Here is a 22,295-nt window from a genome sequence, read left to right as displayed (position 1 = left end):
GACCATAAAGACAATATTATATACAAATCTCACATTTAAGAGGATGTTGTCTGCCTTGTTAGGCTTCAAACAGCTCATTGTAGGTTGAATACATTTATGCTGCTTCTTAACAGAAGCAAAGTTCACAGCTTTGCATAAGATGGCATCTTGTCAGGCTATAAGCAATCTTGAAACATAATTTGCATTTATCATTTCTACTTTTTGCTTCTGACAGCATAAGAAAGCCCAGCTTTCTCAAATGTACAGATGTGTGTAATGTGTATTTAAGAAGAGCTCAGGACTTCCTTAATAAAATCTAGAGGGCAATGATATTTTCCAAGTCATGAAAGCCTATTTGAAAGCTATCAAATAAATTCTATCTTAATCACTATAATTAATTTTAAGTATATTTTATTCTGAATAAGTCAAAGAATATCTTTAAGCAAATTCATAATGTACAGAGTTCAGCCTTGGCAATATAGAGACTTAAGGAAAAAAAGGAATTATTCAAAGCCTCTGGCTAGAAATAAAATTATAATGATTTTAGGCTTTCTACAAAGGTATTTAAAATATCTTACAAAATCATAATTTGTCTTTCTTAAAAATATGCTCCCTGGTAGAATACCAAGCTAGAAAAGAGACCATTAATCAAACCACATTTTAAAAATGATTTTTCAGTATAAAACACTTTCCCACAGATCCAAGCAGATCAGAAAATTATGACACGGGACACAAAAACAGAATGCTAGGAACCCAGGATAAAAAGCATACCATGTAAGACTAGATCACCTAATTACAGAACCATCAGCTCACAATAATGTAAAAGAGAACAGCTATATAAAATCTTTCAAAATAAACATAGGGAATAAAATTAAAAAATCAAAATGAAAAGTTGGTACATTTTCATATAGGTACATAAACATTTTATGAGTATTGTAACCAGTACATAAGTATTGTGTAAAACTTCAGATTTGGGTTACCTCTTTTGGGAAGTTTAAGGTATTGCTTTATTTTTTATTTAATGATTTTTATTTTATCTATTATAGTTGGAACTAGAGATCTCATACTAAGGTATTGTTTTTTAATCTTAAATCCTTTATACAGTAATTTACCTCCCTCTGAAATAGTAAGTCAAGTAGCACTTCCAGATTTTTTCTTCATGGAAACAGTTGGTAGAATAGAAAAATACCAAAAGTTTTAATCAACTAGTTTAATCTTTCCATGCTTTAATATAGATTTTAAATTTAAAACTTTTATTTCCACAGAAATCAATTGTTGGTAATAACATTGTTTTTTTCCCTTAGTAAATCAAAGAAGCATTTAATCACATGATACAATACTAATTAAAACATGGTATAATTGAAAATTTTATTTATACTCTAGCTCAGGACAATCAAATGACCTCTATTTTCACTTGAAAAAAGCAAGAGAAAAAGAGGTTTATGTTAGTTTACTCTCCAAAAAGGGGGAAAGGTAACTACAGAGACTAACTCAGAAATGACAGTTGTCCATCATCTGCTAGAACACAACTCAGGAGCGGTTGTTTCTTCTAATTTCTATATTTTGTCACACTTACTGCTTTCTTTGCCTCCTTGATATGTACAAAGCTGCTCCACAAAACCAGCATTTGGACATATGGAAGGCCTTGCATTTTTCACCAAAGAAAAAGCACTGGTAAATGAGATTTCTTCAGAATTCATTAGGAAGCCTATTATAATTGCAGCAGCCCTGGAAACTCCTGCATTACAATGAACAAGAACCACTCCACCCTATAATAAAATCAAACAAAAAATCATTATCATTATTCATTTAAGAAAGATTACTAAATCAATCATACATTCTTATACTACTTAAATTATAAAATGAAGATATTCATTTCATCAATTTATTTGATTCAGTTTATTCATCATCAAAATACAATTCATTGTAGGGAATGAATGGAAAAATCAAGCAATTAACCAACACCTTCTCTTCCTACCTTCCAGGACTAAAATGCTTTGATGACATATAAAAGCTTTGATGACATACACATAAAAGTCTAGTAACTTACCAGTCACATATCTATAAAGAAGAGAAAAACCATATGTCACAGGAAATATATGTGGAAATATAAATAAAACCATAATCATAAACTAAACAGAAGCTGCGAACATTGTAGGTATAGTAGTCCCATAAAGAAACTAGTGTCACTGGCTTAGAAATCTCAGTGTAAAATAATAAAAAGATATATTTTATTCTGGAAGGAAGTGACTTAAAACATAGCTAAACTTAAGACATAGTAAAATGATGATACAAATAGCTCATGACAATGTGACGTGGAAAAGGTAATTAGACACCTGCATGAGGTTGATAAATGAAAAACATTTCAGGTAGCTTGCAAATGATACTTTACAAGTAAAAAGAAACACAGTGCAAGACCAATGCAGATGGGGTAATATTTCATTAATAATGAATGCGATAGATCTGATGGATCAACATTGATAAGGTTGGTTGGGCCTTTAAAAAGTTAATGATCTAAATGAAATATAGTAAACAGTGAGCCCTATAGAAGTAGACATTTCAGTTACTTCATTTCCTGATTCTTCTTTTCTTACAATAGAAGAAAGATGGGAACAGGGGAAGGGTAAAACAACTTATAAGTGAAAACTCTCTGCCCAAAGCACACATTAATAATACATTTATGGCTTATTGCATAATTTTACTTTTTTTTTTCTTTTTAATGGCTATACCCACCATATATGGAAGTTCCTAGGCCAGGGAATGAATCTAATCTGTAGCTGCAACCTACACCACAGCTACAGCAAGGCCAGATCCTTTAACCTACTGTACCAGGCTAGGGGTAGAACCCACACCTCCCCAGTGACCCTAGCTGCTGCAGCAGGATTCTTAACCCAGTGTGTCACAGTAGTAACTCGCATTATTTTACTTTTATAAGAAAGTTTTCTTAGAGTCATAAATTTGTTGCAAAAATTCCTTTCCTAAATCTATTGTAACAAATTTGCAAGTGCATCTCATTTCAAGAAAGACAGATGATTCACAAGAAAATTAGTTAATATTTTGAAAATTCTCATAACAAAACACACTTTGAATTCTCTATATGTATTTATATATTTTTGTGTCATTTCCAGATAATAACTGTCTCTTTACAAGAAAAGCAAAACACAAATATTCACCATAAGGATATAGAACTTTACTTATTTTGCATAATAGCTTTTTTTTTTTTTTTTTTTTTTTTTGCCACACTCGGGCCATGTGGAATTTCCTGGGCCCAGGATTGAATCCACGCCACAGCAACAGCTTGAGCTGCTGCAGTGACACCTGATCTTTAACACCCTGTGCCACAAGTGAACTCTGTAATAGCCCTTTTTTTTTAATAAGATTTAAGACATTTTAAAATCCTATTGCCAATAAAAACTATTAATGAACTTCCTTTAACTCAAAACAAATTAAATATTCCAAAGAAACTTGTAATCATAAGCTTAATAAAACACCCTTCTGTGTCATTTTTAATGTTTCCTGATTGCCTATTAGTTATCTCTATTTTATCATCCACGCATAATGCTTTTACAAATGAAACTAGCTTTATTTTCAGTCTTATACACTGTGCATCCAGTTTTAGCTGATGTTTAATAATATTAGTATTTAATTCCCTCTTACATTCTTCATGTAATAGCTATTTTTTGTTGGCTTCTATAGCCTTTGAATTTACCTATTTACCTGCTATTATTCCTTAGGTATCATACTGTCCTTAAGAGTTTTCCAAAGAAACTATTAGCTTCATATCCCCTTTCCAGAACTCAAAGTAGTGACAATTAAATAATTTATGAAGCAAGTTTTTCTTTTGCGTTTGCTGTTTCCTCCACTTGAAAGGTCTCTGCTCTCTCCTTGGTCCTGCTAATTTTAGCTTCTGTTCTAAGAAGCCTGCCTCTCTCTGAGGGAGATGAAGACAGGAGGAGTACCTTAGCCATCTTTGTACGCCTGCTGTACTTAGTGCAATTGTTGGCACATAGTAGGTATTCCATAAATGTTTGCCAAGCAAATAAATCAATTTTATTCTACATTTCTGAAAAAACATTCCCTTAAAAAAAAAATCAAATCATTTGGATTTTCCATGTGGCCTACAGTATAACCACATGGCGTTGTCTACAAAGGCACAGGTTCTGACCCTAGAACTTCCACATGCCCGGATGCGGCCAAATACTTAAAAAATAAAATAAAATCAGCATTTTGCTATGGGCAGGTAGAAATTATTTAATAGTATTTCCATTTTACATAGCTTGCTTTGTTCTCATGTTGTTATGAATAACCTTTCAATTAGCCTGCATACTCCTTGAGTGCAACAAAATACATCCCTAGCATCTTTTCAGAATAAGTACTTCATATTTTTTGACAGATTAACTGAGCCAAGTTCAGATATTTTTTAAAATGAGCCTTTTGACACATAAAAAATATATTAAAATGCTAACTGGTTATATCTATATAGTGGAAATGGATGGTCTTAATTTTTACTTTTCTATATTTTCCAATGTTTCTACAATGTTATAAATTATATCACATTTTTAAAATCACATCTTATAAATAAGTAAACATGGAATACCAAATACACATTTTCATACTAACAAATAAAACCTTTTGCACATAAAAAAGGGGGCCAAGAAAATATTCCTAGAAGAACTTTTGAGGTTACCTTACTACTTCCCTCGCATGTGTATATCTGTCCCTTTGAGCATAAACCTGACAAGTAATGCCCTAGGCAGAGATAAAGGAAGGACACAGAAACCAAATAAAGAGGGTTTTATAAGTACAGAGGGAAATGAGGAATGACACAGGAAAATGGAAGGCATTCCATTTGACAGCTATATGTAAAAAGATAAAAACAAACCAGGGCCTAAAAGGTAGTTTTGAAACACTTAATTCATTGAATAATTATTTAATATTTACATATACAATAGGCAAAATCATGATGAGACTGTTCTAGAAAAAAAATCAATGAAGAAAATTCAAGAATTTTATTGCTAAAATTAAACATGTATTAATCAAAACAATAAAGAGTTTTGAGAGTAAGGAAATATTGGCTGAGGCTAAAATTCCAGTATAGAACATAAGGTTTGATAAATTAGAACACATTTCAGAATTCTAATATAGCTTTTAGCAGAAACATTTTATGTAACTCCTCAGATTCTCTTGGTGTAGTCGCCTCATGGGCATTCAGCTTGCTCTACTCAGCTCCCAGCCCTTTGGCTGACTGCCTCCCTGAGGCCCACTGAATTTTGCTTGCCTAAGAACGCCTGGCTTTTCCTCATGGCAGGCTGTGAATAGACAGTTACACCCTGGGTTCTGAATTCTCTTGCTGCTTCTGAGCTTGGATGGCAAGTCACAGCACAGGCATCGGGTTTAGCTTCAAGGTGGCTGCTGAGGAGCAGAGTGCCTGGAACTGTGGGGGCTAGTTACCTCTCTGGGGGTAAATTTTGACCAACAGGAAATAGGAGCTAACAGCCAGGCAGATACATTTTCTCTCTGCCCTCCCTCCCAATATCTTTATTGAGGTACAGTATATTTGAACTCCCTGCCTGGGGATATCTTAGGTACCACCCTGCTGAGCACCCAGATATTTTGCTGTCAGCTCATTATGAAGTTGTGCTCAGCAGGTAAACACATTATCTCACTTTACTTCTCCTTCTTTCCTAAATCACTTCCCTTTCTTCTCACTCTCACTGCGGAGGGATTCCTCCTCTCAGATGAAGAATCAACTCTTAATCCTTGCCTCAGGTTCTGTTTTTCAGGAAACACCAGCTAAGAGCTTTTTTCTTTTCTTTTTTAGGCAAGTTAAGTTTTTATTTGGGACCTTACTGAGGACTATACTTCAGGAGACAGCTTCTCAGACAGTTCTGAGGAACTGCTCCTAAGGGCCATTTTAATTAATGATTACACCTTTCACTTTTTACTTGCAGCATGTACATTATCTTCTAATATGAATATGGATGCTGCCTATATTTTTCCTTTATAGATGGCTAGACATATTATACATCTCCTTGGAAAAGCAACTAACACAAGCATTATCACTTTTATTTTTAACACTATTAGCTGGCACGCTGAAATGTGACAATCTAGAGTCTATAAAAACTTTTCACAAGAGAACAGACTGGCCAATATTAGGCTTTGAATTAGAAAACATCTTCCTTTTCTTTCATCCAAGTATCTGCTATTAAGTAAGATTGAATACTTTTATATATTTTCCTGGTAATCTAGAGGAAGGTGTCTAGAACAGTTCTGGGTACATAAGGCACTCAATAAATATTATTAAATGAAAGAAAGGAAGAGAGAGGGAGGGAGAAAGGGGAAGAGATAAGGTAGAAGAGAGATCATTAGAATTTAATTAAAGTGGATTCTATTATTAACTGTCATTAATTGTCGAGTGCTCCAGGATGATTAACTTTTCTCTGTAAGTGCTTCTATGTTTCCATCTATTCTCTCACATAAGTTTTGTAAGAATTATTTACAGACTAAAAATGATGTGATTTCCAGGTATAGTTATTGGTAACAGCCAACCTAGAAGCTCTGCCTGTCAGAAAGTATTGACTTGGATCCAGTACCAAGACTTACGTATTGTATTATGTGCTGGTCTTCTAAAGTCAGAGAACCAGGGGACAGCTTCAGATCAGCATTTTCATACAGTCTCAGTAAAGCAATACATATTTAGCCCTTAGAGTGCCCTAGAATTCTATTGTTAAAAATGTAGATTCACAATGCCTACCTTGGCCACAAATATGAATGCATATTAATCTTTGTAAATACACTAGTAGGACTAGAGTAGCCTCTGTCCCATAGTCCACCTGATTACCTTGCAAACTGGTCAGAGGGCAGGTGGTTATAAACCATCAAAGGAAATCTAAATACATATATACACAGGAAAATTCAGTAAATGAAAAAACTTTAACCTTATCATTTCTTAGGAATGTATAGGAAGATGAGAAATTAAAGCTTAAAATAAATATCTCATTAAAAAAAGAGAAATTGTAGAACTAAATAATTGTAGGAATTAATGAAATATTGTTGAAGGGGAAATTTCATAAAGGTTATCTGTGTATTTGTTACAGAGAAAATAAAGACTGGATAATGGACCCATATCTTTACATTTCTGCTTGTGAAGAACAGTGGATCAAAATAAAATTTACCTTCATTTTTGCTTGTTCAATAAATTCAAAACATTCTGGAAAATAAGATAGGATATTGGTTTCAGGCAGATCCAGTATAGAAATACTCTTATATATAAAGTCATTGAGGAAAGCATTTTCAACTCCATATGCAACATTGAGAATATGAGTCACCTTAAAGAGAAAAAAGAGATGATTTTTTAAAATTTTTCATGAATTAGGTTAATTAAACAAGGATTGAGATGTAACAAGAATAAACAATTCGGAGTTCCTGTCTTGGCTCGGTGGTTGACGAATCAGACTAGGAACCATGAGTTTGCGGGTTCCATCTCTGGCCTTGCTCAGTGGGTTAAGGATCCGGCATTGCCATGAGCTGTGGTGTAGGTCACAGATGCGGCTCGGATCCCACGTTACTGTGGCTGTGGCGTAGGCGCCCCACCCCCCCAAAAAAGAATAAACAATTTAAGCATGACTCACTTGAATAACATTTTCTTTAGGAAGCCTTTTCTGACTACCTCATCCCTTATCAAAAGTGCTATTTCTCTATACTCCTGGGCACTCTCTACTTGCCCTATTTAGCCCTTAAGACTTAGAGACTGTCTCCTTTACTGCTAGAAACTCCACGAGGGTAGGGACTATGTTTCGCTTACTCACTATTAATAACTAAGCACAGGGAGTGAGCAGTGTTCTCAGCATAGAAAGTACTTAAAATATTTTTGAATAAATCAATGAATGTTCCTGTAAAAAATTAAGGAGTGCCCTTGTGGATCAGTGGGTTAAGGATCCCATGATGTCACTGCTGTAGCTTGGGTTACAGCTGTGGCCCAGGTGTGATCCCTGGCCCGGGAAGGGAACTTATGCACTGCCAAAAAAAAAAGAAAAAAATATGTGTATTTTAAAGTTGTCCTGTGTCGGGAGTTCCCGTCGTGGCTCAGCGGTTAACGAATGCAACTTGGATCCATGAGGACACAGGTTTGATCCCTGGCCTCGCTCAGTGGGCTAAGGATCCACATTGCCATGAGCTGTGGTATAGGTCACAGATGTGGCTTGGATCCTGGGTTGCTGTGGCTGTGGTATAGGGCCGGTGACTAGAGCTCCTATTGACCTCTAGCCTGGGAACCTCTATATGCCACAGGTGCGGCCCTAAAAAAACAAAATAACTAACTAACTAACTAAATAAATAAATAAATAAATAAATAAAGCTGTCCTGTGTCACAGTGGGTTAAGGATCCAGTGTTGTCACTGCAGCAGCTTGGGTAACTGCTATGGTGCAAATTGGATCCCTGGCCCAGAAACTTCCATATGCCACAGGCTCAGCCAAAAACAAACAAACAACTTAAGTTAGGGAAATGCATCAGCAGCACACAACCTCCCTTTAAATAATTATTTCCCTATTTTCCTTTCATATTCTAAGTACAATGGTTCTCAAGTGTGCCTGCACATTAGAACTACCTAGTAAGTCTAAGCCTTTTTTAAAAGTCATAGGGTCTCAAACACAGAAATTCTGATGAATTAGAATGGATGAAATTAGGATGGTCATGAAAGGTTTCTTTTAAATGCTACACACAAGCAACCTCCTCCTCCATCTTTGCATTCCACCCCCTTTCTTAGGGTTCACCAAGCACAGGCAAGGAGCCATGTGGCAAGTCCGCTTAGAGAATCGAAAGACTAAAAGGATCAGAAACCTGGGTCCCTATTTCTTATCAGGACATGCTTCTCACTGTGTGTATTCTCTCTTAGGATGGGTCTTAGGTTTTGCTTGATCTTAGTACTTTCTTGTATTTCATATGTATTTTAGAGTATTTGCTCAGTCTTGCCTCTTTTGCCCCCACTACCATCACAGGTATGGCTCTAGAAGTGTCCCATTCCTTCCCTCAACACAGCTAATCGGATTCAGGTGGACACCTGACTTAAGCCTAGCTGATCAGATTAACTCAAGAAATTTTTAAAAATAGGCGTGTTAGACAGTAGAATGATCCACAAACTTGAGAGCTTTAAGAAAGTCATTTTCTGGAGTTCCCATTGTGGCTCAGCAGGTTATCAACCCAATGAGCATCCATGAAGATATGGGTTCTATCCCTGACTCGCTCAGTGTGTTAAGGATTCCATGTTGTTGCAAGGTGTGGCATAGGTCTTGGATGCAGCCTGGATCCCATGTTGCTGTGGCTGTGGCAGAGACTGGCAGCTGCAGCTCAGATTTGAACCCTACCACCGGTGCGGCCCTAAATAGACCAAAAAAAAAAAAAAAAGTCATTTTCTATTAAATGCTCAGAAAAGCTAAAAGATGCCTGCTCCCAAATGGGAAGAGCAAAGCAGATGTGCAGAGAGAGGCCATAAGTCCTAGATGGCCTTCTATTCCCTGACATGGCCATTCTTTTCCCTTGATGCAGGCCTAAGACATCATACACATTCTTTTTCCTTGTTCAGGTTTCTGTGGCTCATAAGCAAAAGAGTATTGATTAAGACACTCAGAGAACTAGGCCTTATGCAGAGAGGGCCATAGGCCATTTACTAACCTAAATGCCTTATGGAAAGAAGACAACAGAAGAAAAACTCAAATCTACTCATGAGACACTCTTAACTAGAAAGGAGATGGGAGAAGCTTTTTAGAAGATAGTCTGCAATGTCCTCTGCTTTTCCCAGTGAAGTCCTACCTGACTACGTCACATTACTCTCTCACTAAGTACTTCTGGGCATGATATGATTATGCCCTTAATAACATAATATTCCAATGTTTTATAATATTCATGTGTTTACCTTGTCTCTAGAACTATACTCTAGGAGTTCCCATTGTGGCTCAGCGGTAACAAACCCAACTAATATTCATGAGGATGCAGGCTCAATCCCTGACCTCACTCAATGGGTCAGGGGATCTGGCACTGCCATGAGCTGAGCTGTGGCGTGGGTCTCAGACACAGCTTGGATCCCACATTACGGGGGCTGTAGCGCAGGCCTGCAGGTGTAGCTCCAATTCGACCCCTAGCCTAGGAACTTCCATATCCCATGAGTGCGGCCCTGAAGAAAAAAAAAAAAAAACTATACACTCCACATTCCCTAATGATCAAAAATGAGGTCCAACCACTTATAGAATATACCTATATCTATATTGTTTCCCTATGCATCACAGAATTACAGAAATGAGAATCTTGGGAAAGCCTGTTGAAAGGTAAAGGTGCTTTACAGATATTGTAGATTATTAAACTACCTAGTATCTATGTAGTTTAGCTGTTTGGAAATGCAATTTATATGTGTATCAATTGAATGGTCCTGATTGAAAAGAACTGTACTGAGTCACAGGTCACAGGTCGTGGTGGTGGTGGTGATGGGGACTCAGCCTAAAACCTGTCTAGTAATAAATCATACTTTCCAAAATGCAGTTAGAGAGGATCTAACAATGATTGACCTTGGAATGCCCTTTATAAAAGGGATAATAAGAATATCCCCTTTATTTTGTACTTAGTATGTTCCAAGCATATATATTATCTCACTTAATCCTCATATATAGGCATTATCAAAAAATTATTTTTTGAACTGGTCCAAAAATCAAAACATTATTTTAAAAGAAATGTTAAAAAGTCTTCCTCTGACCCTGTCCCTCTGCTCTCCATTCTCTTGTGACAATAGGTTAACCACCTTTTTTGGTTTCTCATATATTCTTTTTTTTTTTTTTTGTCTTTTTGCCATTTCTTGGGCCGCTCCCGCAGCATATGGAGGTTCCCAGGTCTAATCAGAGCTGCAGCCACCGGCCCACGCCAGAGCCACAGCAATGCAGGATCCGAGCCGCGTCTGCAACCTACACCACAGCTCACGGCAACGCCAGATCGTCAACCCACTGAGCAAGGCCAGGGACCGAACCCACAACCTCATGGTTCCTAGTCGGATTTGTTAACCACTGCGCCACGATGGGAACTCCTCTCATATATTCTTTTACAACATCTTTTTGCAAATATTTTGTGTACTCCTTTTCTTACACAAAGGCAACACTTTTAGGTTTTTTTCCCCCATTTAAAAATGTCCTGGAGATCTTTTCATTTCAGTATTTAGAGACTCTTATCCCATCAAAAAAATGGGCAAAGATCTAAATTGACAATTCTCCAAAGACATACAGATGGCCAAAAAGAAACACATGAAAAGATGTTCAACTCACTAATTACTAGAGAAATGCAAATCAAAACCTCTCTGAGGTACCACCTTACACCAGCCAGAATGGCCATCGTCAAAATGTCTACAAACAATAAGTGCTGGAGAGGGTGTGGAGAAAAAGGAACACTAGTACACTGTGGGTGGGATTGTAAATTGGTGCAACCACTGTGGAAAACAGTATGGAGATTCCTCAGAAAACTAAAATAGAATCACCATTTGGTCCAGCAATCCCACTCCTGGGCATCTATCCAGAGAAAACCATGACTCAAAAAGACAAATGTACTCCAATGTTCATTGCAGCACTATATACAACAGCCAAGACATGGAAACAACCTAAATGCCTATTGACAGAGGAGTGGATAAAAGAAGATGAGGTACATATACACAATAGAATATTACTTAGCCATTAAAAGGAAAGAAATAATGGCATTTGTGGCAACATGGATGGACCTAGAAATTATGCTAAGTGAAGTCAGTTAGACAATGAGACACCAAGATCAAATGCTATCACTTACATATGGAATCTAAAAAAAGGACACAATGAACTTCTTTGCAGAACAGATACTGACTCACAGACTTTGTGGTTTCCAAATGAGACAGGTTGGGTGGTGCGGGGATGCACTGACGGTTTGGGATAGAAAGGCCATAAAATTGGGTTGTGATGACTGCTGTACAACTATGAATGTAATAAAATTCATTGAGTAATAAAAATAAATAAAAAAAAGTTCTCATTTTTATCCTTAAAAAAAGTATTTAGAGACTCTTGTTTATGTTTCTTTTTTGAAAACTATAGAGTATTCTGTTATGTGGGTATAATATTCATTTAACCAATTCCCTACTGAAGGAAATGTGGGTTGGTTTCAATAATTTGTTATTATAAACAATGCTGCAGTAAATAACTTGGAACATTTTATGTTACACTTAGTTTTCTATTCTCTTTTGTGCTTAGTTGTGCTTATACTAAGCACTCAATGAGTACCTTACTAATAAAGCAACCATTAATACTGTATTTAAACATTAAAATGAAATTCTTTTAGAAATTTCTGAACTGATCCTCCATAAGATAATTTCTATTAGTTATTGCACTTAAATTCTAAGATAGCCCTTTGAAATGTGCCCCATATTTTTTTTATTTTTTTATTTTTTATTTTTTTTGCTTTATAGGACTGCACCCATGGCATATGGAGGTTCCCAGGTTGGGGTCCAATCGGACCTACAGCTGCTGGCCTACACCATAGCCACAGCAAAGCAGAATTGGAGCTGTGTCTGCGACCTACACTACAGTTCACGGCAATGTCAGATCCTTAACCCACTGAGTGAGGCCAGGGATCGAACCTGCAACCTCATGGTTCCTAGTTGGATTTGTTTCCACTGTGCCACAAAGGGAACTCTTTTGCCATGTATTAAATCAATAATTTTGTTTTGTAGCATCCTTAAATTTTTCTAGAAACCCTCTATTCAGCTCCCCAGCTTACTTCTGCTTCTTCAAGGCATCTATCAGGGTCATATGTACAGAGAATGATCTTTTAAACAGCGGCTTGGTTCACATCACCAGGATGAAACTGAATTTGAACCAGTTTTTCATAAGAGGAACTAGATTATAAAACATGCCAATGGGAGTTCCCAATGTGGCTCAGTGGTTAACGGATCCGACTAGGAACCATGTGGTTGTGGGTTCGATCCCCGGCCTCGCTCAGTGGGTTAAGGATCCAGCGTTGCCATTGCTGTGGCTGTGGTGCAGGCAGTCGGCTACAGCTCCGATTTGACCCCTAGCCTGGGAACCTCCATATGTCATGGGTGTGGCCCTAGAAAAAGCAAAAAGACAAAAAAAAATTAAATAAATAAATTTAAAAATAATAAATAAAAATATAAATAAAACACGCCAATGAAAAAATTCATTAGTTTTTCTAACTTTCAGTTTTCCTCTGAGAAACATTACTTTATTCATGTAAGCAAGACTCTAAAATTGGTTCTACTTATGTTGAAATATTGATCTAAGAGGGTTCCTATTAGGAAATACAGACATGCTCATATCCTTATGCAATTCCACCATTATCTCTTACTGTCAGGCAGTTATTATTATAACAAAACAAGGAGAGTCCAGTTTAAACACAAATAAGTACACGGTGAAGTAAACATATCAAATTAGTTAATGAATTGGTGAGCAGTTATTTCCTTGGAGAAATTAACTGCAAATGTTTATCACATAAAATTATCAGTCACAATTGAATCAAAATTTTTTCTAAGAGCTGTAGGATGAAAGGTAAGTAGGACAGGGTCTCTAATCCTCTAGAAGTTTGCTGAATGATAGAGAAAGGGGAGTGTGTTTACTGACAGTAATAATACAAAGCAGAGGTGTTAGGAGCTATCGGAAAAGAACATAGTGTGGTGGGACCTGGAGGGAGGAACACTTTACTGAACTTGTCTCCCCAAGAGCCTCTGCATTTGCTATTCTCTCAGCCTGAAGTGCACTTTCCCTGATATCAGCATGGCTGACTCTGCCATAGGGTCTCAGTTGAAATACTATTCCCTCAGAGAGGCCTGCCCCCTGCTACTTTTCTCATTGCCTTGTTTTAATTTTTTCAGAGAATTTTTTCTCATCTGAAAGTATATTTTAAGAGCAAAGATGTTATTGCTTGTTCACGTCTCCCTCTTCTACATCTAGGAAGAGACCTAGTATCCAATTTACATCATGGTTGAGAGGCAGGGTTGCATTCTCTTGGCTACTCCCTGTCTCTTTCAAATCACTTCTTTTCCACATTCCAGTAAAATCTTTGCTCTTCAAGGTTTACACAAGCTCATTCCTTGGGCACTTGATCCTCAGTTTTCTGACCCCGTCTCCAGTTGCTACCATTATCCTAAGTGACATCAATTTCTACTTGGGTTTAAGAGGCCCCTGACTACCTCATTGCCAATGACCTTTATCACCATCCCCTTCAGCCACACTCTTAAAAGACCAAAGCCCAGAACTGCTCCAGCTCTGATACCATTAAATCAGGCATTCCACCGTCATCTTTCCAGCTTTCTCAGGTATGCCTTCTGCACCTCACCAGAACCATCAAATCCTTGATCTTTCCATTTTCTTTTTATCTATCAGCCCCCAGCTCAGAACTGATCCCTGGACCAGGAACTCCACATGGTGTGGGGGAGCCAAAAAGATTTAAAAAAAGAAAAAGAAAACAAAAGGGAAAATAAAGGACCTCTTGGAGTTTTTGCAGTGGCTCAGTGGTAAGGAACCCGACTTGTATCCACGAGGATGCAGGTTCAATCCCTGCCCTGCTTAGTGGGTTGGGGTCCTGAGTTGCCACGAGCTGTGGTGTAAGTCAGATTCTGGGTTGCTGTGGCTGTGGTGAAGGCCGGCAGCTGCAGTTCCAATTCGACCCCTAGCCTGGGAACTTCCACACGTGCAGCCATAAAAAGCAAAAAAAAAAAAAGTTTTAATTTTATTTATTTATTTATTTTTTGTCTTTTTTTGTTGTTGTTGTTGCTATTTCTTGGGCCGCTCCCGCGGCATATGGAGGTTCCCAGGCTAGGGGTTGAATCGGAGCTGTAGCCACCGGCCTACGCCAGAACCACAGCAACGCGGGATCCAAGCCGCATCTGCAACCTACACCACAGCTCACGGCAACACCGGATCCTTAACCCACTGAGCAAGGGCAGGGACCAAACCCTCAACCTCATGGTTCCTAGTCGGATTCATTAACCACTGCGCCACGATGGGAACTCCGTTTATTTATTTATTTATTTTTTTTTTGGTCTTTTTTTGTTGTTGTTGTTGTTGATAAAAAAAGTTTTAATTTTAAAAAGGAGGACCTCTTGCAATCCTCAAATCATAGAAATTCCATGACCCTGAACTGGTGCTTGACAAAACAGTACATGGTGAATTTTTTTCAGTAAATATTGAAGTAATAAATGACATCAGTTGAGTGGGGGAAGGTGGGAGAAGATGGCAATGGGGAAGATGGGGTATGTGAGTTGGGACACAAGGCACAGATAAATATTGGACAGGAAGAGAAGAGGAACTATATAAGCAGAGGCAGGAAGATGTGCCTCCAAAGTCAGGTTCATGAAGATATGTGAAAGGAGACTGAGAGAATATAAAACTGAAAAGATGGATTACAAATTCACGTATTTGAATTAAGTGCAATAATATTGTAACTTTATTAAAATGATAGCCAAATCTTACCAATTCTACTTTGAAATGGACCAATACAGTTTTTTCCTAAATAAATGTAACAATTAAAATACTTCCTGGAGCTCCCATTGTGGCTCAGTGGTAATGAACGCAATAAGTATCCATGAAGATGTGGGTTTGAACCAATGGGTTAAGAATTCAGTGTTGCCGTGAGGTGTGGTGTAGGTTGCCAAAAGATCTCGAATCTGGTTGGCATTGCTGTGGCTGTGGCATCGGCTAGCAGCTGCAGCTCCAATTCAACCCCTAGCCTGGGAACTTTCATATGCCCCCTGTGAGGCCCTAAAATAAATAAATAAATAAATAAATAATAAAAACGGAGATCCCGTCGTGGCGCGGTGGTTAACGAATCCGACTAGGAACCATGAGGTTGAGGGTTCGGAACCTGGCCTTGCTCAGTGGGTTAAGGATCCGGCATTGCCATGAGCTGTGGTGTAGGTTGCAGATGCGGCTCGGATCCCGCTTTGCTGTGGCTCTGGCGTAGGCCGGTGGCTACAGCTCCGATTCGACCCCTAGCCTGGGAACCTCCATATGCTGCAGGAGCGGCCCAAGAAATAGCAAAAAAAAAGACAAAAAATAAAAAATAAAAATAAATAAATAAAAATAAATAAATAATAAAAACTTCCTATACACTATGCCAGACCTGAAGTATTTCTTTTTTACCTTGTGCTTTTTCAGTGTATCCAGATCATGAGCAGCATCTTGCGACCCTATAAGAAATAAATCACACCACCTTGAACATAAAAATAATCATCCTGACTCTCTAATATTTACAAAAATTCTGTTAGTTATCCATTTATTTTAAGTAATACCACTGGGAGAAGCTTAGTCTAACTTTCTGAAAGCTAATTCAGGAATATTCATCACAAAATATTCATCTTATATATACCCTTAGACACTGAAATCCCACTTCTAGGAGTTTTGTCTGAAAGTTCTGGATATTGCAAAGATGAGCTATCAGGATGTTCATCACAGTATTTTTTGTAATTAAAAAAAAATACACACCAAAAAAAACAACCAAAGTCAATAATAGGAGTTGGATCATATTAAAGATAGTACAATTATTTAGTGAAATATAGTACAGCTCTTAGAAATAAAGAATGTAAAAGAATATTTATGGCATGGAAATATATTCTCACTGTATTAGGGGATAGAAGCAGGTTTCAAAGTATCATCAGCTGTTTTTGTAAAGACAAAACCTATCTACACGCTTAGCAATGAACAAGAAGTATACAGACAAAACGTTAAAAGTAGGATTATAGGTGATTTTCTTTATGCTCATTTGTACCTTTACAATAAATATCTATTTCTTTTTGAAAGGGAAGTTTTAAAAAAGACACCCACAAAACAAATTAGTGCCAGCTGTTCTGGGAACACCCAGTAACTTAGAGCAAGTGCTGCTGGTCTCTAGAATTCCACCCACGTTCCGTGTACCACTAGGGCTGTACCCTTTACCAGTTTCTTCCTGTCGAAGTTGGATTTCCAGGTCTCCCACACCTGGAAAATGATTCTAGTTAATAAGCAAGTTTATACAGAAGAATAACTATTAAAGTAAGTTACATAACTGAAAAAAATAGGGCATTTATTATTTAAATATTTCAAGTGTTTTACATTCCTGAATTAGGTTCCATTATAAACCATGTTTTTCTCACCTCACTTATCTGGGAAATCTGCCAGCTTCTATAAAGTGATTTTAGGTAGAAAGAAGGCCAGCCAGTATGCTGTTAGCCAATATTCTCTTGGTAATATGAAACTCACAGGTTCCTTACTGAGTCTACATTCGACTTTATTCCACTTAAAAGTTACCCTGTCAAAATATGAACATATGTTAAAGCTGTATGGTGGATATGTAATTGTCTGTTATAGTGTAGTCTATAATTTTTTACACATTTGAAATACTTCATAATTTCAAAATAATTTCTCAGTTTTCGGTAGGAAGTCCTATTCATCTCCAGGAGGGGGAAATAGGTTCAAATAAGTTAACTGAAATTTGGTGGTTCATATGCATGTTATCTTTTAAATAATAATTCTACTCTGCCTATTTTTAAAATTGCAAAAAAAAATGAAACATGTATGAATGAAATTCTCTTTTACCCTAAATTGTCATTATTATATTTATCAAAACTGGATACTTTCATCATTTCTATTAAACACACACACACACACACACACACACACACACACACACCCCAAACAGGATAGATCAGTTTTATTCCAGAGTTGGCTGCTGTATTTTGAAAATGACTTCCAAAATATGAATATATTGATACAGATTTAGTGTTCTTGAAATCAAAAGCAACTTTTATGCTCTGCCTTTTCAAACAATAAGAAAATTATATGAGTGTTAATAGTCTAGGGAATAATTTTAGTTAGCACAAATGGACTTCAGGTAATTGGCTTGAGTGTTTCATCTAATACTTGGTAGTATTCAGTTCATGCTAATTCTCTCTAAATTCTAGATATAAACATCAGCTTTTCTCCAATTTTAAATGGTTGCTTTGTGTTGCAGTCGGGTTAAACTTTTACTGGAAAAACACATCATTAAAGGAAATAAACATGTATTACTTAGATAAACTATAACACTGTAGTGTTATAACAATGTGTTACTTAGATCTTTGTTTTGAAAAAGTAGAATGTTATCCTTCCTTCTATAAACTATCTTAATTGATATTTTAAAATAAATATGAATTTTATGATTTTAACATTGGCAACATGAACCCATACTTGTGTTAAACTTCATAGATCTGAATAGCAAATCAATCTTAACCATATAATTTTTTAAATAACAAAAAAAGAAATTGATGAATAGGACTACAACTAATAATAATAATTTACAGTTATAGTTTACATTGATACTTACAAAGCACTAATTACCTTGCCCAACATTACTATGGAAATATTATGGATGTGGTAACTGATTTAGAAAGTATATTACATGCTATTGGAGTTGGGACTTCTAACAAGTTAAATGTTTTGCAGTCATAATATATGTATCTCAAAAATAAGTTATGTAAGATCGCTGGAATCCCATTTCTATTTTCCAAGAGATCTTTTTTTATGAAAATAACAAATATTGCATAAATTCTGACTTAGTATGTCTTTTTTTTTTTTTTTTTTTGCTACACCCGAGGCATGTGGAATTTCCCTGGCCAGGGATCAAATCCGAGCCAGAGCATCAACCCAAGCCACTGCAATGACAATACAGGATCTTTAACCTGCTGCACCACAAGGAAACTCCCTGATGTAGCATATCTTAATTTACAAATCACAAAAACAAACCACAAAAAAATTATTACTGAAACAAACCAAAAAGATATTATTACATTACTGAAAAAGGAAATAAATGACATTTCACAGAGAAATGTTTTATTTGAAAAAATTTGTAAGAGTGAACATTCATAAATGGATGGAAATATAAGCATAAATTACAATAAGGGTGAGGTATAATAGCATTTGTGAAAGAATTTTACAAAATAAAGAGCTTTACAAATTTAATGTATTATCTGCCTCCTAAAAAGATTAGGCTTCTAGATCTGGAAATCCTCTATAACATTATAAAGGATTCCAAGATTTTTACCTAAAATTGAAGAGATGATCTCAAAATGAGACCACTTAGGACTTTTTTATAGGATGGATATAGTAAGTAGTAAGTATAATTACCCAAGATAAATGGAACTTTCCACTTTGACAAATTAAGTTGGATTCAAGAAAATTCCTAGTGACTTTTTCTGTAAAATTCCTAGTGACTTTTTCAAAACCTAGAGCAAAAAATTACTTACTAAGATCTTTCATCAACCTGTTAGATAGTTCAAGGGCCTATATAAGATTTTTGAAATGCAGAAGCTTGGGTAAATTTATTCTCCGCCAAAAACAACAGTTAATTTCATGTAGTGCTAGGTGGGAGCTGTGTTGCTCTGAAGAGGTGAAGGAAGCTCTTTGAAACAACCTAGAAACAACCCCTGCATCATTCATGCGAAAGAACTTTAGATGTAATCATCCAAAGGTCCCTCGGGAATAAGTCACTTGTAACTGGGAAGAAAAAGGTCCATCTACTTTTCAGAATAAAAGAGGTTGTACCTCATGAAAATATCCCATTTCCTGGTCCAGAGAGAAGACATATAAGGCCTAGTTTCAGAAATCCCTCCCAATACTCTCTCAAGATCCTGGAAAGGTTCCAACACTACCTTGATCAGCTCACTTTGGGTAAGTCTAGATAAAAAAATAACAAGCGAAGTTCATGAAGACTATGAAAGGGTGAATGATTTAAAATCCTACCATAATTATTTTAAAGCATTATTACTACAATGGAAGGCAAATGACCGAAAAATGTGCATGGACATACTTTCTTTCCTAAAAATAGTGTGCATATTCTGGGTGAATCTACCAGATTAGCTAAATGATCCATATAATTTTTCACTGGGCTGCAGAAACTAACTGAAGATCTGTATCTGGTGAATTTAAAGACAGAGCGTGTATTAATTCATATAATATATTTAATAATAACTCACTTATATTGCAATTGATTTTTAAAAAACTTTGGCAGCAACTTCAGGACAACCCTATAAGATAGGTAGATAGTATTACTTAGCTTTACAGATGGTTTTTTGGAGGACCAGAAAGAGTAAATGACTTGCACTACTAGCTCATCTCTTTAAAGGTAGAGCAGGGCTCAAAGCCTGGACTCTCTGAGGCAGTCTATATAACGATGGAGAGCAGCAGTCTATCAGACTTGAGCTCGTTCAAGGTACTTAACCAATCTTAAGTCCAGCTGCCATCTGTAAAATGGAGCTGATGATCCCTACTTCACAGAGGTTTTAAAAGGAGTGGGATGCTGTGTGCATTTCACATAATACCTGGCTATTTCTGATTCTCAGTTGTATTCTTTTTACTTAAGAGTGGCTTGGTTACATAAATACTGATATATCATTAATCTTTCCAAGTCTTAATTTATCTATTCATAAGTGAAAAATAATTCAAACCTACTTGAAAATATTATTCACTATTTTTTAAAGAATACCATGTTCACACTCTTGCCAAGATAACAAGTCTGTATTATAGCTGTGCTTCATTTGTTATTTGCGGATTATGCTTTGTATGGGGAATCGCTATTTTCCATAATAAAAGAAACCATAAACCATCAGACTCACAGCTATAAAATAACAGGCCACCCTTTCCTTAACACTCCAAAAACAGACACCGGAACAGATGTGACCACAGGAGACATGCGCTCTGTGATCTTTTAAGGCCATATCCTTTCATTATCTAAGAAAACACCACATCAATGTGTCATCTCCCAGAGAAGTTAGAAAGAAAGAAAGCTTTTCTAAAATTCAAATACCAGGTGCTCTGAGCTACCAGAATCTATGCTTCTGCTGCATACAGCGGAGCAGAAACATCCCTAGCTAGCTAGTGGAAGTTTCACAGCCAAAAAAGGAAACATTTCAGTTTTCCGGCTGTTTAGTTGATAGCACAGACTATTACATGTTAGGGAGAAAAGCGAGAAAATAGAATGATTAAGAGAACTCAATGACTTAGTGGAAATCAATATACTCACCTAGGAGCAACCATGGCTTAATAACGCCAACTTGCAGGTCCAAGCTAAGATCCTGCACAAAACCACAACCTCCCCCACTGCTGGGCTCTACTTCTTCCACAACATGAATTCTGGAATCTTTCCAAGTTTCTATAATTTTCTTTCCAGTTAGCGTTGTCACCCTGGTGCATTGCTTCCTGAGATTATTCCGGGAGAACGCTTTAATTTCCTGGTTAAGGGAGTGCATTACATGAGCAGCGGCGAGGAACAGATATAAACAAAGCCAGCCAGCACAGTGAAGGGCTGAACTGCTGGTCCCCTAGTATTAGGGTAACAAATACTGCCTCAGAGGCACACTGCCCTAAAGGTAACAGTAGTAGCCACTAGCCGGACGGCGGAGGGGTCCAGCTCAGGTTTTCCCAGTGCTGCAATGTAAGGGGAAATTTGGTTGGCCATTGAGAAATGGGCTCCGATTGGATGCTGTTTCTCCTTCCTGTCAGCCGAAGATTACGTTATTCTCGCTGAGAGTTTTGTCATCGTAGCTATTTAAAGCTAGCTTTATTATTCACTCGGAGGGGTAAAATAAGACTTAATTGGAGAGAAAGCTGATATTTCCTCCTTCCTTAAAAGCAGTGGTTTTCTCAATGTGTTCGATTGGTGTCACTTGTGGTGGCGACCTGAGTGTCCCTCCTGCTCTAGTGAGGCTGCGGAGTCACAGTCCAAACCTCCCTGCCCATCTGCTTTTAGGATAATCCAGAGGGGCTGCAGCAGGCGTTGAAAGTTATTTTTCGCTTCCTATGTTCTTTGCACTTTCTCTTTCTGCTGTTTCTGCCAAGAGGAACATTTATTAGATTAAAAAAAAAAACAAAACTGGTGTGTAGACTTGTGAGGTAACATTTTAAACAAAATCTGCAGAAGTAATTTTCTTCTTTTAAATTTTCTAATTATGTTTCTATATGCGGATTAAAACATAATGCATGTATATTCTGACTTCTGACCTATATTTTCATTATCAGTAAAACTGCTTGAAGAAGGCTTCATGCAATAGACAGTGTTTATAAGAAGCATTGCAGCCAGTACTTTCAAACAGAGTTTCAGTACTTGGGAGTACAAACATCCAAATTTAAAAAACAGATCAATTATAGAATGCTCCTGATTACAAAAGGATGATTTGTTTTACAAAAGAAATCGCAAGAGTTCTTTAAGTAGAATTTTTTCTTATCCCACCTAAAATAAAACACGATTTTAAATGGACTTAGACATAATGAATAAACACATGTATAAAGTGAAGTTG

General features: G+C 36.8%; 1 protein-coding gene across 1 annotated transcript; it reads right to left on the bottom strand.

Moving 5' to 3' along the window:
- Positions 1 to 559: 559 nt before the first annotated feature.
- On the bottom strand, positions 560 to 21,443 carry DUSP19 (dual specificity phosphatase 19). The gene is made up of 4 exons (XM_047773024.1): positions 21,023 to 21,443; positions 16,132 to 16,178; positions 7,155 to 7,307; positions 560 to 1,748 (listed from the first exon to the last, which is right to left on the bottom strand). Exons 1-4 carry the CDS (start codon positions 21,246 to 21,248, stop codon positions 1,536 to 1,538), a joined length of 639 nt encoding a protein of 212 aa, XP_047628980.1. The 5' UTR covers positions 21,249 to 21,443; the 3' UTR covers positions 560 to 1,535.
- Positions 21,444 to 22,295: the final 852 nt, after the last annotated feature.

Source organism: Phacochoerus africanus, chromosome 3 (assembly GCF_016906955.1).
Source record: "Phacochoerus africanus isolate WHEZ1 chromosome 3, ROS_Pafr_v1, whole genome shotgun sequence".
Classification (NCBI taxonomy): Eukaryota; Metazoa; Chordata; class Mammalia; order Artiodactyla; family Suidae; genus Phacochoerus; species Phacochoerus africanus.
Note: the sequence above shows the minus strand (reverse complement) of the source record. Positions and strands in the feature narration are given on the sequence as shown.